The 17351-nt window shown below is 35.3% G+C and overlaps 1 protein-coding gene across 2 annotated transcripts in view; it reads right to left on the bottom strand.

Moving 5' to 3' along the window:
• SLC12A2 (solute carrier family 12 member 2) overlaps nt 1–17351 on the bottom strand; it is a 109998-nt gene that overhangs the window by 49890 nt on the left and 42757 nt on the right. For both annotated transcript variants that reach the window (XM_042934240.1, XM_042934249.1), the window contains exons 5-10: nt 10067–10206; nt 8223–8333; nt 6095–6203; nt 3659–3786; nt 3478–3562; nt 383–534 (exon numbers count right to left, since the gene is read on the bottom strand). In XM_042934240.1, the coding sequence (XP_042790174.1) occupies nt 383–534; nt 3478–3562; nt 3659–3786; nt 6095–6203; nt 8223–8333; nt 10067–10206 (725 nt within the window). The remainder of the gene's footprint in view (nt 1–382; nt 535–3477; nt 3563–3658; nt 3787–6094; nt 6204–8222; nt 8334–10066; nt 10207–17351) is intronic.

Here is a 17351-nt window from a genome sequence, read left to right as displayed (position 1 = left end):
AAGAATGTATGGTACTAGTGGATGGATAGATGCAAACATCAATAGAACACAATAGAGAACCTAGAAATAGACCCAAGAAATATGACCATGTATGAGATGCTTGTTTTCTTAAACTATACACCATACATATGTACTATATATTGTACCCTAATATAGAAGTGTTACCCTTGGGAGCCCTTTTGCTCTTGAAGAGCTTCAGATTTTACCCTTTCAAAATTTTTCTATTTGCCCAATTAGTTATCTAGAGACTTTTCCAACAGATATCTGGGTAGAAAATAACAATAGCCCTCCCTTCTAAGTTAGTGCTGGAATCTCAATGCCCAAATTTGATAGCAGTCTAACCTCTACATAAATGTCTGTATAATATAAATATGATGCTCACCTGGAAATTGTTCATTAGGCCATAGGAACAAGGGCTGGTTTCACAGGATGAAAAGTCGAAGTTTAATTTGCAGGCTGCAGAAGTACAGTTTGTTAGCTCTGTTACAATAGTGTCATTAACGTTCCCAGTGGCATCTCGAACAACACAAGAACCTGAAATGCAAGGTACAATAACAAGTAAGATAGCTCAAATTTATATTCATTTCAAAATTACATATATCCATAAAGCAAATTATGGTACTGAATATATACTTGTTAAAAGTACTGACATTTTCACCATTTACTTTCATAGCATTTATAGTTTACAAAGATTTACCTGTAATAGAATTTAAAAAGCATCATGATCCCCAATATTTTAATGAATCAAAACATTATTAAAAACTAGTATTTTACAAATACACGATTAAAAACCCTGTACATATGGTTGTGGAAAATGATAACAAGCAAAACCATTTCTAGGTCTATTTGGTAAGATGTCCTTAAGCAAATATAAACACGTTGTGTTGAAAGAGTTACAAATGGGAGAAATGTTTTCCTGCTCCAAGTATTTTATATTTGAAACATGCCAAAGATCAGATTTCAGGTAATATCAAACTTCTGTGAAGGAAAGCAATGTGAATATCAATGAATTATAATTCTGTTTAAACCTCTGGCTCAAGTAAGTCTACCCTGATATTAAGAAAAGACATGATTATTGGAGAATTGATTAAAAATAACTGGTGGGGCAGAATGAACGGGTATAGGTGAAACAAGATTAACCACACATTGTTAATTAATTCTTGATAACTTCATTGAAACTGGGTGATAGTTGATTAGAAAAAGCTCTCAACTCTTGTGCAAAATTGAAAACTTCTATAATACGACATTTAAAAAACTTTATTTATAAAAAAGCATTTCATTATTTGGAACAACATATGATGTGTAACTATTGGCAATTACCATTCCTTAGACTTCATATATTTTTACTTTTGAAGCACTTTAGCACTCCTGTCTCATTACATATGAAGTAAAAATAATAAACAGTGTAGCCTAAAGTGAACAACAAACAGAAACTTAAGTTTGAAAGGAAGAACATTTTAATGATTAGACAGCCTACATCAAGTCCTTTTTGTCCTCAATTTCTTCATCTAACTCTCAGAATAGTGTTTGCAAAACCATGTTTCCTTAAAGGTGCTTGTGAAACCATTTGGGTGAAGGGAGAAAAGAAGCTTGTCTACCCTTTATAAAGCATGTATGCTTTTAAGTGTTTCATATTCTGATGTTCTACATGGATGTGATTGGGTGAAAAAAGGTTCCATTACTTTGAACTAGTTACACAACCACTGATGTAGGCTGGTCAGGGAGAACAGACACTCCAAGGGCTAATGTGGACAGAATGAAAGGAGTATGATGGCCAACAGCGTTAGGGGGTAACATACAAACAGAAACCATTTATTTGCTGTAACTATTTTCCAATTTGAAACATAACCAGTTATATAAACCTTTCTTTAAATTAAAACTAAATTTTCTTGTGCCAAGAACTTTTAGGGGAAGACAAAAATATTTTGCTAAGCTTATATATATAATTGATTTGTTTTTTCTAAATGAATTTCAGAGATTTGCGCATATACAGACTTGGAAGAATAAATGAAATCCAACTCCTTTACTAAATGTGAATTTAGCCCACCATGATAGCATTATTAGCATTTCCAATTCTTGTTTAGTGAAGTTTCAAAATTACATTTAGGCAAATTAACAGGAGAGTTTATAAAAAGAGTTCTGTCATTACTTCACAACATATCACCAAATATGTGACAAAATACAATTTTCTTGGAGTGAGCAGGTGGCTCAGTCGGTTGAGTGCCCAACTTCGGCTCACGTCATCATTTCATGGCTCATGGGAATGTCATGATCTCATGGTTTGTGGGAACAAACCCCAGATCAGGCTTTGCATTAACAGCACAGGGACTGCTTCAGATTCCCTGCCTCCGTCTCTCACTGCCCCTCCCCTACTCATGTTCTCTCAAAAATAAATACACATTTAAAAAATTTTTCTTACCGAAATACTATGAAAACCTTATACTCTGTGGTCTATGATTTTGGAGTTTGATTCTTCAGACTGGTTTTAAACTAAAGCTTTATTCTTATAATATAGTTCAGAGATTTAACTGGAAAACTTGAGTCTAGACATTAAAACAAGGCTTACAATTCAAGAATATATGTGTTCTGGGTAAAGTATATAGTTTCACCAAAGTGTAGTAAAGGCAATACAATTTATCTATAGTCACTACATGTAAATTACAGGCAAATAAACATTTACCTTTTTTTTTGGATTAGTATATTTTAAAGAACCTACTTTACTAACATTCTTTAAAGAATTCATTATAAAACAAAACAAAATCTCTCTTTGCCAAGAAAACACTTCTGGAAATCAAGTGTCAGTTATCCTTGGTAAGGAAATCTCTAAACTTTCAGTCTTGTGCAAAACAGTGATTTAGAGACTGGTTGACCACTTAAGTCCTTTCAAGTTCTAAAATGCCATGATTTCATGAATGTAATAAAAGATTTAAAACCATTTTCATTCGATTTAGTAAGACTTCAGTAACGCTTTTCATTTGATGCACTATGTCCTGTTTACCAGAATCATTTTTTTATGACAGAAAATGCCAAATGTTGTTTAAATGTCTTGAAACAATCTTCATACGTAGTAAGATTAACATGCAAATATAAAATAATGACCATAAGCAAAAATACTAAAAATTTTATAAAGATCACAAAGTAAAATTCACTTACTTCTACACCATTGTATTACATTTTCTATAAACTGTAGCTCAGTGAAATTTAAGTTTGCAAATAAGACTACATAATTTTCTAATTTACTTTAATAAAAATCTTAGAGGAAAAAACAATAGAGCATCTGGTAGTTTAGCTAATGCCTATAAAATCATTACCAGTTTATTTAAAACTCTTTCTGAATTAAAATATGCAACTCTAAACCTTCTTACTGAAATATTTCTTAATTTAAAAGTTAGAAATATAAATGTCACGGAAATAAATACTTAAAGTGTGTACATCATGAAATTTCTGAAACACATAAAAAACTATATGGTTATTTACCTACGGATACTGCAATTCCTATGTAAACCACTGTAGTAATTAAAATGGCTAAGAGTGTTCCTTTGGGTATGGCTGACTGAGGATCCTAGAAGGCAAGAAAAAAAATTTAAGTCTACCTTTAAAAATAATATACATCTACCGTTTTTTATACAGAAGTGATCCAGTACCTTGTAATACTTACCGCAAGATCACCTGAGATATTTGCTCCGGCAAGAATCCCAGTTGCAGCAGGGAAAAAGATGGCAAATACAGAAAAGAAAGTCTCTTCCTCCCGAAAATCCGGTCCAAAGTTCTCATTAAATATTTCAGCTATGGAGAACAGAATGTCTTTGGCAATTAATGGAAAGCAGATTGCACCATTATAATTTAGGTCAAGTCTGAGCGATACATATGCACGATCCCTCGCTTTTTTTCAGTTCAAGTCACTGGTAAATTCTTGAATACCTCCTAGGTGAAGTCTGGCATTCCTCTTTTCTTATATGAGGGAACAGTTTACAATCAAAATGATGATTTGACTTCGGTCATGTGTACTAGTCCATATACCTTACTAATTATGTTTCAAGCACCTCTACCTTGATTGGTATCACTAGTCCAGATGTCAATCAAAGCATGGATAAACTTCTTAATGTCTGGGGTCAGTCAAGGAAACAAGAAAGGAGGTAGAAAAACATCATACTAACATGGAACCATTTTTTTCTTACATCTAACCTACATACTATCTGTATAGCTTTCTCTACTTCCTAGTGCTGACCTGTTTATGCTTCGATGCTGAAGTATTCATCAGGCTTCCACAGAATTTTAGCTAAAGCAAACTAGGTAAAGTCCCTTTCCATTGTAACAATAATCAAAGCTTTAACTAGTCCTACTGTTTTCATCTATTATGATGGGCCCTGACAATGAAATAACCCACTAACTGTCATTTAACCATCCACCTATCCACCAGTATCTGAGTGTGTGCCATACGCCAGGTCCTCTGCTAGAGCCATCTGGTAGCTCACTACCTTAGTAAGATGAATGGCAAGATAGCAAAGCAGTATCAGTCACCAAGAAAAAAAGTCACATTCCAAAATTTATTTAGATTTATGTACTTCAGACTGAGATAAATCTAGATATGCTACTTATACAATATTTATTACTATACTAGATAGCTATGCAATACTTCTGTAAAGTTGCCAAGGATCTGAAACACAAGGAAATGAAAAACGTGGCAGTTATTTGTAGCTATTCTGAAGTCAACCTAAGTCACAAAGAGAAAATATATAATTACTAGGAATATTTTTAGAAGTAATCATCCACTCTAATTTTTAACACTTCTTTTAGAAATAAAGTTGCAAAAAGAAATGCTCAAAAATTTTTTTTTATCCTAAAAAAACACTTAAGTAAAAAATCACTTGTAATTAAAATAAATGTCACAATTTATGAGAGCATAAAATAAAGAAAAGGAACTACCTAAGTAATGCTACTGAACTTCACTTCTGGCATGCATAGTAGACACCTGTCCTCCCAATGGAGAAGATAAAGAATTGAAAGCCCAGCTTAGAATCAGGCATGAATACCACTCATAAAAACATATTATCACACTATCAACCCAGGACCAGAAGGCACAAATAATGGGTTGTGAAGAATGGAAAAGCATCACTGGCTCAGGTAAAATCCTTGGAACAATTCCTATCAGAAAACCACCCAGGCCAACTAAGTCAGTGTCTGATATAAGCCAAACCAGTGCTACTCACAAATGTTCTAAGGTCTGTACGTTATCAGTGAGCTTACACCAGGGTGTAGACCAACTAGGGGTCCAGGTTGCACAATTTGGGTCAGCTGATTTTTGTTCCCAGTAAGACTTTGTGAAGGAAGAAATGCATTGATGTACATTCTGTATCTTTTCACAGATCTGTGTGAGCAGCTCTGGGCTATACAATTTTGCAGTATAAAAGCTACGTCTCTTCCTCTAGAGCTGCAAAACCAGGAATTTTGATGAACTGAAGACAAGTCTATTTATTACCCTAAGTGGTGAGCCTCTATGATGCTGACGCAACAATTGTTTCCTGCTCCATTTTACCCTGTGGAGACAGGATGGGTTGATCCAGTACGTGGGGAGTTGGGGTGGAAGGGGCAGTACAGAGAGACACTTTGGGGAATAACAAATGACAATTTCATCAATCAGATGCAGAATGAAAAGGGTTACAGAGGTGAAAACTGTGGAAAATTCTCACAAATTCTAATGACAACTGTAGAAAAACTTAAGTTGCAATTACACCAAGAAATGAATGTTTCTTTCACAGGTTTAGGCACTTTGGGTTGTGAAGAATGAAAAAGCCATGTGAAAACACAAGTTACCATTTCAGTTAAAAACTCCCTAAATTATAAAGAACAAAAGCACCTTTCCTCAGTAGCACTGATTTTTCTACATTCTATTACCTTTTGTTGCTAATAATGAAAAACCAAAGGGTTAAATAAAAGTGGTATTTTACTCTGTAACATACATAAAAGAGACAATACTAAATTGGAGTAACTATACCAAAATCAATTCTATTACAAAGAACCTAAAATATACTAATCTTGTTTATTAATGGAATGTTATAATAAGCACCTTTAAAATGGTTTTTTTTTTACTTACATTTATAACCAAAGAAACCTTTGGGCTTCTTGCTGTCCAATGGGATGAATGTTCCTACGACGAAATCAGCAATAGCAAGAAGTAGAATCACCAAAAGAACAATCTGAGCCTAGAAATTTCAAATATTAAAAATCAAAATCAGATCTCTCATGTCTATACACTGATTCACTTTCACTACCATATAACTTGCATGAGGGAAAGGATTTCTGTCTTGTTTTCCCAGAGCCTCAAACAGTGCTAAGCACAAAGCAAGTGCTCAATAAACTTTTATTTTTAATTTTTTAAAACGTTTATTTTTGAGACAGTGGGAGAGTGTGAGCAAGAGAGGGGCAGGGAGAGGAGACACAGAATCCGAAGCAGGCTCCAAGCTGTCAGCACAGAGCCCAAAGTGGGACTCGAACTCACAAACTGTGAGATCATGACCTGAGCTGAAGTCAGACACTTAACCAAATGGGCCACCCAGGCGCCCCTCAATAAACTTTTATTAAATGAAAAATCTTTGAAGAACTATCCAAAAATGTTCAATATGCTCGGAAGAAAATGGATAGCAAACGTAGAACCAGCCCATGTATTTCTGAAATTAAAGATGTGCATGCCCTCCGGTAAATCATAAAGCACTATAAATTCCACAATCTGTAGGCTTTTCATCCTTTGTGGTTATTTACTGCCCCCTCCACCGTAAGTACAATGTTGACGTGGGGAACATATCTGTTACAAACACAAGTTTTACACCAAGTCCAAAGACAATGCTGAATGTGTGACACCTGTAGGAAAAGACGAAGAAAAAGTACAGAAAGAAGACAGTATCCAGGAGGAGGATCTAAGTAGCAATGGGTCTGGGGGAACAATCTATGAGAACAACCCCTCCTCCTGCACTCTTTTTGTTTTGTTTTTGTGAGGCCTAACTGATGTGTAACAATGTTTTAGTTTCCTGGGTACCATGCAATGATTCAGTATTTATACACATAAATTGTGAAATGACCAGAATAAGTCTAGTTAATATCCATGACCAGAGTTAAAAATTTGTCTTTTCCTGTAATGAGAACTTATAAGATATACTCTCTTAAAAAAGCAACTTTCAAATATGCAGTAGAGTTAACTATAGTCACCATGCAGTACATGACATCCCTATGACATTTATTTTAGAACTGCAATTTTATACATTTGACTCTGTTTACTATTTTGCCCCCTACCCTCACCTTTCCTCCTCCACTCTTAACCTCCCAATAAAGTGGAGCAGATACTCCAGAAAACCTGTGTCATCTGTGGTAAGAAAAACTGCTTGAATGAGAATCATGTCCCAGGTAGTATGAAATTCTATTATTTTCAGTAAAGTCAACTGGTTAAATGTGTAAGTAAATGATTTAATTTTATACTAATGATTTAAGAAAATAACCCTTATTCTTTACAGTTTTCCTACTTTTTGATCTGGTAACATTATCATGGCTCATATATAGCACAGATGTGTGATCTTACATGACTTAAAAAAGGAAACAAGAGGAAACCTAAAAGGACTTAGAGATCCTCAGCAGCATCTGTGTGGATGTGCATTAGTCAGGAGAATAGAGTTGTGCTGAGGAATATTTTCTCAAAGGTACAGAAATAATTCCAGATGCCCTGCCTACATGTTAACATGTGACTTCACCAATTCTTCCCAGTAACAGTGCCCTTGGCTTAGGTAGTTGGGATTTCTGAGAGTTCAATCGCAAGGAACAAGATTAACTTTTCTGATCTCTATGGGCACTAGTTTGAAGTTTATTGCCCCTGTGTTAATTTTCGAAGTTGAACTTTTAAATAATTACAAAGCCAAGAGTTTAATTTGGGCTCCTAACATACTGACCAGAGTGATTCTAAAGAATGTAAATTAAGATTAGGGGAAGGGATGGAAGGTAGGAAGTCAAAAGTTAGAAAGTACTGGGTTTAAGTGGATGCTGGAATGACTGTTATCTCCAAATATTCCTTACCTTGTCAGATAGAAGATAACCTGATACATGAATTTCTCTGAAAATGGCCACTTAAGGAATCTTCAAAATCTAAGTATATTACCACACTTAACAGTGGTCCCTAATAAGTTCTAAAAGTTGACATATTAAATATGTACAGATATTCCAATGATGTCATTGCTTACTTTTGCTTCCCACTCCATTCCAGCTACCGAGATACCTAGAAGGATCACCACTGTAATGGCTCCAATAATTCGGATATCATTGATTTCATCTATCATAAGTATGGAATGTTCCTAGAAGAAGAGAATTATCAATGTAATGAACAATATTAGTTACTGAAGTAAACTATTTAATTCTTTTTTGAAACATTTCAGAGACATGACAACACCTTACATGAAAAAGTTAGATAAATGACTATGGAATGAATAGGGAGGCCTAAGGAAAAGGAATAAATAACTATGTACTATTGAGGTATCATACAATTATCTCAAGATATCAAAAATATGATCAAATTAATAATGCTGTATTTAATACAGATTCAATAAATCAAAAATGAAATTGGTAACAAGCAAATAAAAATCATAGTATGTCAAAGCAGTACCAACAGGATTTTTTCAAGAAATATATTTTGTATTCACTGTGATTAGCCAAGTCATGCTTTTTGAAAATGGTCTTTTATACTGTCTAAGAAATGAATACATTTTTGCCCAAAATCACACTCTTTCCACTCTACAAGTAAAAATGTTTGTGGTTTAATTTCAATGACATTAAAAACATGCTAACAAATAATGTAAAAACAGGAATTCATAATAGTTACATTGCTTGCTTTCGTATAGCCCTTGCTTTTCTCCATCCCTTTGGCCTATACAAAGAAGGTCAATGCCAATGTAAGTCTCAGTCCTCCTCAGATTTTACACTTCCTACTGTACTGCATATTACTGCAGAAGAAGAGTTACAACCTAACCTAACATGAACAACTACAGGTATCTCTCAAGGTTCTTCTCATTTAAATATGTCAAATTCTATTTTGCTTGTACTGCTTTAACTACACACATCCCAATGCCTTTTTAAACAAATGCTCTCCTAAACTCCAGAGCAGTATTATCAACTACTTCCTGGCCAGCTCTACTGGGATGTAACTCAGGTTCCTCAAATTAGACATCCCAAATTAAACTGCCCTGTGTTGCTATTTCGAAGGGAAGGCCATTATCCTCCATTTGAATCACCAACTGAGAAATCTGTATATAAACCTGAAAATCCTTTCCCTTCCTCTAATTTCCCATAAGCCCAATAATCATCAAGTCCACTCATTCAACATTTAAAATCTTTCCAGTTCACTACACTTCTCCAGCCTCACTGGTCACTGTTTGAACGTATGCCAGCATCCCTCTCCCAGGATAGCTACAATCTTCTAAATGGTCTCACTCTCCACCTGTGATCCCCCAGATCCATTCTCTACTCGAGGGCCAGGGGTTTCTTTAGGCACCAATCTGATCACATCCCAGCCCCTAACTCTGATCAAGATTAAGACCACAATTTAACAGCAAACAATACCTTTCCTGATTTGACCCTTTTTTTCCTCTCTTTAGTTTTAAATCTTTAGGCTCTAGTCATAAAGAAATATTTACAGGGTTTTTGTTTTGTTTTGTTTTGTTTTTTAAACAAACCATACTCTTCCAGGCCTTTGTTTCCTTTTCTTCCCTATTCCCTTCATACGATGCCCCATTCCTCTGACCCGCCTGCTAACACCTAGACTCCCATCCCTGGAAAACTCTTCCTTACACTCCTGTGCTACCTCCTTTCCTGGACATAGGTTAAGTGATTACCCTTTGTGTTGCCAAGGTCTCCTACAACTACCCACTTGTGACATCGTATTGTCATTATTTTCTTTGTCTATCTTCCACACTAAACTTCTTGAAGGACGTATTTTGCGTCCATGACAGCTTTCCTAGGATCTAACATGGGGAGTGGTACATAACCCCCTCAATAAACATTTGGGAAACCAACGTCTAAAAGGGGAAATTACCTTAAGCAGCTCCACCACAGTTTCTGCAAATCCAACCACATACATAGCAACTGCAACAGCATTGGCAAAAGCGAAGATCAGGCCAATTGCGCCACCAAATTCTGGCCCTAGACTTCTAGATATTAAATAATATGCTCCTCCTAAAAGAAAGAACAACAAAAGTAGTAAAGTTAGGATTTTAAATGTCAAACAATCCTTTTAATTTCACAAGAATTCAGAAAGCACATGCCTCCCGTAAGCACAGCAGTTAAATTAACGAGCAAGTGGGTGAGCATATTTTCAGGAAGAAACAAAAGAATTCTTAACAACCCACTTCATTCATTAACAGTTCTCAACATCCAGAGAATTCTGCCTGTATCAAATATAAAATCATCCAGCTATTTAAATCCTTATTTTCTCTTCTAAAGCTTAGACTAAAACGGGCAACAGCCTTCTGCTCAGATTCACAGATACCAAGATCATCTCCTGATGGTTTTCTAAGTAGTGCTTTTAATGTTAATGTAACTTTCAAAATCACAGTTGAGATTATTTCAGTTACTTAAATTAATATGGGAATTTGTTGGTAATGTGAATATTAAGACTAAGCAAACTTCATAAGAAAATTTCACAAGAAACTGCGAAGCATATGGTGGTCTCCTAAATAGATACAGTTTATATTTTAATAAATCCAGCCTAAATGCAATAGTCAACAAGGACATTAAATGAACTATCATGAAGCAAGTGTTTTTCTAACCTAAATATTAACCAGTATTATGATTTTGAGTCAATCTAACGCTTAGCTCTAAGAATTCTTCTAAAATTCTAATTTATTTATGGCCTCTAGGTAATTAGCAAACTTAGTTTTAATAATAATGAAGTTACATGAAGTTATATACATTTTCTCTTAAATACTAATGAACTGTTTAGTTCATAAGACCCTATAATGAAATGCCTTTTAATAGCTGAACATTTCTCCTGTTCTTCTAGTATAATGAAGACAAATACAACAAAAAATCCTATAGTTTAATAAAGTACTAAATACACAAACTTCATTTTGGACATACCTATAATAGGTCTTATAGTTAATTCTATCAATTCTCTCAAAAAAAATATTCTACACTTTAAATCCATCCACCCCAAACTTCCTTAGTTACTTATTTTACCAATTAATCATTTCCACCACCTTGGAAATCTTGGGGAAAAAAACAACAACCTAATCCTATGTATTGATTGGTCTTATGTATTTTTTAACTCATGTTTATTTTTTAATTTTTTAAAATGTTTATTTTGAGAGAGACAGAGAGCAAGCAGGGGAGGGGTAGAGAGAGACGGAGACACAGAATCTGAAGCAGGCTCCAAGCTCTGAGCTGTTAGCACAGAGCCCGACATGGGGCTCGAACCCGTGAACTGTGAAATCATGACCTGAGCCAAAGCTGTATGCTTACCCGACTGAGCCACCCAGGTGCTCCTGGTTTTATGGTTTTTAATCAGATGAAATTACTTAAAAATCTCCCAGAAATATTTTTGAACACTAAAAAAGTTCTAATGGACTTATATAAGGACAGTTTTTTATGTCAAATAAAGATCTTAGAGTAAGACTAAATCATAATCTAATTAATCACAGGAAAATTCCTAGAATACTCTAATTATCAAGCCTATATTTAACATATGTTCTCAAAATTGATTTAAACTATTTTTGTTTAATACCAATACCAACAATGAATTACATATTATTTATCCTGATTTCATAAATGAGAAAATTAAGTCACCATGAAAGGTTAACTGAAATCAACAATGACTCATGGGTTTCAACAGCTGACAATATAAATTTTAAAATGAGAAACATAACCAACAGGACCTGTAAAAGCAAAGAATTCATCCATCATATGCTTTACAGTTATGATTTCAAGTCTTTCTATTATTAAGAAGAAAAAATATGTATCTTCAGGTGCATTCAGTATGTGGGAACAATGAGAAGGGGAAATTCACCTCAGGAATGATGAATAAAGGTAGGCAAATTCTGACATTCCAGAACTGTATTTTATCTTTTACAAATTAAGATGTGTAAACCTTAAAGTTTCATACCAGTTTTGTTAATTTTTAAAACATTTGCATTTTTTCCAAGAATATAAGAAGAGCAAATGGATAATAGAAAATAAAAGAGCAGCTGCTGTTCTCCTTATACTTTTACTCCTGATGTAAATGTTCTCTGCCCCATTTCTTTCACTTCCACTCTTGCTTCCTAGAGGAAACCAGTTTTAAAAGCTGTTTTCCTTTTTTTTTTTTTTCATTAGCATCAAAAGATAGTATTAAAGACCTACTACTCTCAGCCTGGTATTTTACTAATTGGCATAAAGTACGTATTTATCTTCAATTTAAAATTGCTTTGTTACAAAAATAAACAATATAGAATCTAAAAAAACTGTAGAGCAGATCAACGAAACCAAGAGTTGGTTTTTTGAAAAAATAAACAAAATTGACAAACCTCTAGCCAGGCTTCTCAAAAAGAAAAGGGAGATGACCCAAATAGATAAAATCATGAATGAAAATGGAATTATTACAACCAATCCCTCAGAGATACAAACAATTATCAGGGAATACTATGAAAAATTATATGCCAACAAATTGGACAACCTGGAAGAAATGGACAAATTCCTAAACACCCACACTCTTCCAAAACTCAATCAGGAGGAAATAGAAAGCTTGAACAGACCCATAACCAGCGAAGAAATTGAATTGGTTATCAAAAATCTCCCAACAAATAAAGTCCAGGACGAGATGGCTTCTCAGGGGAGTTCTACCAGACGTTTAAAGCAGAGATAATACCTATCCTTCTCAAGCTATTCCAAGAAATAGAAAGGGAAGGAAAACTTCCAGACTCATTCTATGAAGCCAGTATTACTTTGATTCCTAAACCAGACAGAGACCCAGTAAAAAAAGAGAACTACAGGCCAATATCCCTGATGAATATGGATGCAAAAATTCTCAATAAGATACTAGCAAATCGAATTCAACGGCATATAAAAAGAATTATTCATCATGATCAAGTGGAATTCATTCCTGGGATGCAGGGCTGGTTCAACATTCACAAATCAATCAACGTGATACATCACATTAACAAAAAAAAAGAGAAGAACCATATGATCCTGTCAATCGATGCAGAAAAGGCCTTTGACAAAATCCAGCACCCTTTCTTAATAAAAACCTTGAGAAAGTCGGGATAGAAGGAACATACTTAAACATCATAAAAGTCATTTATGAAAAGCCCACAGCTAACATCATCCTCAACGGGGAAAAACTGAGAGCTTTTTCCCTGAGATCAGGAACACGACAGGGATGTCCACTCTCACCGCTGTTGTTTAACATAGTGCTGGAAGTTCTAGCATCAGCAATCAGACAACAAAAGGAAATCAAAGGCATCAAAATTGGCCAAGATGAAGTCAAGCTTTCGCTTTTTGCAGATGACATGATATTATACATGGAAAATCCGATAGACTCCACCAAAAGTCTGCTAGAACTGATACATGAATTCAGCAAAGTTGCAGGATACAAAATCAATGTACAGAAATCAGTTGCATTCTTATACACTAACAATGAAGCAACAGAAAGACAAATAAAGAAACTGATCCCATTCACAACTGCACCAAGAAGCATAAAATACCTAGGAATAAATCTAACCAAAGATGTAAAAGATCTGTATGCTGAAAACTATAGAAAGCTTGTGCAGGTAATTGAAGAAGATATAAAGAAATGGAAAGACATTCCCTGCTCATGGATTGGAAGAATAAATATTGTCAAAATGTCAATACTACCCAAAGCTATCTACACATTCAATGCAATCCCAATCAAAATTGCACCAGCATTCTTCTTGAAACTAGAACAAGCAATCCTAAAATTCATATGGAACCACAAAAGGCCCCGAATAGCCAAAGTAATTTTGAAGAAGAAGACCAAAGCAGGAGGCATCACAATCCCAGACTTTAGCCTCTACTACAAAGCTGTCATCATCAAGACAGCATGGTATTGGCACAAAAACAGACACATAGACCAATGGAATAGAATAGAAACCCCAGAACTAGACCCACAAACGTATGGTCAACTAATCTTTGACAAAGCAGGAAAGAACATCCAATGGAAAAAAGACAGTGTATTTAACAAATGGTGCTGGGAGAACTGGACAGCAACATGCAGAAGGTTGAAACTAGACCACTTTCTTACACCATTCACAAAAATAAACTCAAAATGGGTAAAGGACCTGAATGTGAGACAGGAAACCATCAAAACCCTCGAGGAGAAAGCAGGAAAAGACCTCTCTGACCTCAGCCGTAGCAATCTCTTACTTGACACATCTCCAAAGGCAAGGGAATTAAAAGCAAAAGTGAATTACTGGGACCTTATGAAGATAAAATCTTCTGCACAGCAAAGGAAACAACCAACAAAACTAAAAGGCAACCAACGGAATGGGAAAAGATATTTGCAAATGACATATCGGACAAAGGGCTAGTATCCAAAATCTATAAAGAGCTCACCAAACTCCACACCCAAAAAACAAATAACCCAGTGAAGAAATGGGCAGAAAACATGAATAGACACTTCTCTAAAGAAGACATCCGGATGGCCAACAGGCACATGAAAAGATGTTCAACGTCGCTCCTTATCAGGGAAATACAAATCAAAACCACACTCAGATATTACCTCACGCCAGTCAGAGTGGCCAAAATGAACAAATCAGGAGACTATAGATGCTGGAGAGGATGTGGAGAAACGGGAACCCTCTTGCACTGTTGGTGGGAATGCAAATTGGTGCAGCCGCTCTGGAAAGCAGTGTGGAGGTTCCTCAGAAAATTAAAAATAGACCTACCCTATGACCCAGCAATAGCACTGCTAGGAATTTACCCAAGGGATACAGGAGTACTGATGCATAGGGGCACTTGTACCCCAATGTTTATAGCAGCACTCTCAACAATAGCCAAATTATGGAAAGAGCCTAAATGTCCATCAACTGATGAATGGATAAAGAAATTGTGGTTTATATACACAATGGAATACTACTTGGCAATGAGAAAGAATGAAATACGGCCTTTTGTAGCAACGTGGATGGAACTGGAGAGTGTGATGCTAAGTGAAATAAGCCATACAGAGAAAGACAGATACCATATGGTTTCACTCTTATGTGGATCCTGAGAAACTTAACAGAAACCCATGGGGGAGGGGAAGGAAAAAAAAAAAAAAAAGAGGTTAGAGTGGGAGAGAGCCAAAGCATAAGAGACTGTTAAAAAGTGAGAACAAACTGAGGGTTGATGGGGGGTGGGAGGGAGGGGAGGGTGGGTGATGGGTACTGAGGAGGGCACCTTTTGGGATGAGCACTGGGTGTTGTATGGAAACCAATTTGACAATAAATTTCATATGTTAAAAAAAATAAAAATAAAAAAATAAATTTGCTTTGTTAAAAATTACACATTCTGGGGTGCCTGGGTGGCTCAATAGGTTGAGTCTCCAACTCCTTATTGTGGCTCAGGTCATAGTCTCACAGTCATGCGATTGAGCTGTATGCGGGGCTCCATTCTAAGTATGGAGCCTGCTTAAGATTCTCCTTCTGTCTCCCTCTGCCTCTCCCCTGCTCGCACTCTTTCAAGAAAAAAAAAAAAAGAAAAAAAAAGAGAGAGATTCAAAAAACTATATAATTTGTGATAGTAATAGAATAATGGAAGAAAACCATATAACCATTTCAGAAGATGTAGGAAATACATGGCAAAATTCAATATCCAACCATGAACAAATATTCTCAGCAATTTAGAAATAGAACTTCCTCAATCTGACAAATGACATCTTCAAAAACCCCACTAACAACTTCTTAGTTGTGATATACTGCACTCATTCCATTTAAGACTGAGAACAAGGTAATGATATCTATTCTCACCACTTCAATTAAACACTGTAGTGGAACTCCTAGCTAATTCAACAAAAGAAAGAAAAAAATCCTAAAAATTGTAAAGACAAAGTGTAAGCCATGTCTATTAACTGATGATACGTCTGTTTATGTTTAGCCAGATCACAGACTAGTGGGACTAAAATACAACAAATCTATTTTATTTCTATATGTAAGAAACAAAAAAAAATGGAAAATAAAATTTACAAATACCGTTTGACACAAAGGACATGAAACATGTAAGGACAAAGTTAATAATGTATATGCTAGACATCTATACAGAAATATACAAAACAACGCTATCAGAAACAACAGATTGAAATATATGGATATACCATTTTCATAAACTGTAAGATTCAATACTTTTAACATAACCATTCTTCCCAAAAAGATAAAAAAAAATTTTTTTTTAATGTTTATTTATTATTGAGAGAGAGACACAGAGCATGAGCAGGGGAGAGGCTGAGACATTGAGAGACACAGAATCTGAAGCAGGTTCCAGGCTCTGAGCTGTCAGCACAGAGCCCGACGCAGGGCTTGAACTCAGAAATCACGAGATCATGACCTAAGCCGAAGTCGGACACTTAACCGGCTGAGCCACCCAGGTGCCCTCCAAAAAGATTTTTTTAAAGATTTTTAAGTTTATTTTGAGAGAGAGAGTGAGAAAGGCATACAGAGAGGGGCAGAAAGAAAATCCCAAGCAGGCTCTGTGATGTCAGTGCAGAGCCGGATGAAGGTTTGGGTGTCACAAACAACGAGGTCACAGAGTAGGAGATCATGACTTGAGCCAAACCCAAGAGTCAGATGCTTAACCAAACGAGCCACCCAGGCACCCCCCAAAATATTTTTAAGGCTGAAATCCCAAAGCCCCACTAAGATTTTATTTTATTTTATTTTTTTACTATTTAGCAGAAAACACCTAATTCAAAAATTTATGTAAAAATGCAAACGACCTAAAAGAGCCAAAACAATCTTAAAAAAGAAAAACAAATTTGGAAGTCTCTGAAATTATAAAGCTAAGCAATCAATACTAACTAGCATAATAGGAGAAACAAAACTTATCAATGAAATAGCATATAGTCTAGACAAAAACACAATAAATTTTTCAACAATGGCACAAAAATAAATTCAACAGAGAAAAGATAGGTCGTTTCAAAAAATGGTGCAGGAACAAGTGGATACGTACACAGTTGGGTAGCAAGAGGAGAAAACCACAACCTCTGTTGTGCTAATATTAAAAAGTTCCTTTGATACTACTAATAGTCAAAACCTAAGCTACTATAAAGATTCTAGATAAAACAAAGAAGAATATCTTTAAGACCTTGGGATAAGCAAAAGATTTCAGGCCAGTAGATAAAAGCCGTACACGAAAACACA

The sequence above is a fragment of the Panthera leo genome, chromosome A1, assembly GCF_018350215.1.
Source record: "Panthera leo isolate Ple1 chromosome A1, P.leo_Ple1_pat1.1, whole genome shotgun sequence".
NCBI lineage: Eukaryota > Metazoa > Chordata > Mammalia > Carnivora > Felidae > Panthera > Panthera leo.
This window is presented reverse-complemented; position numbering and strand designations above follow the sequence as displayed.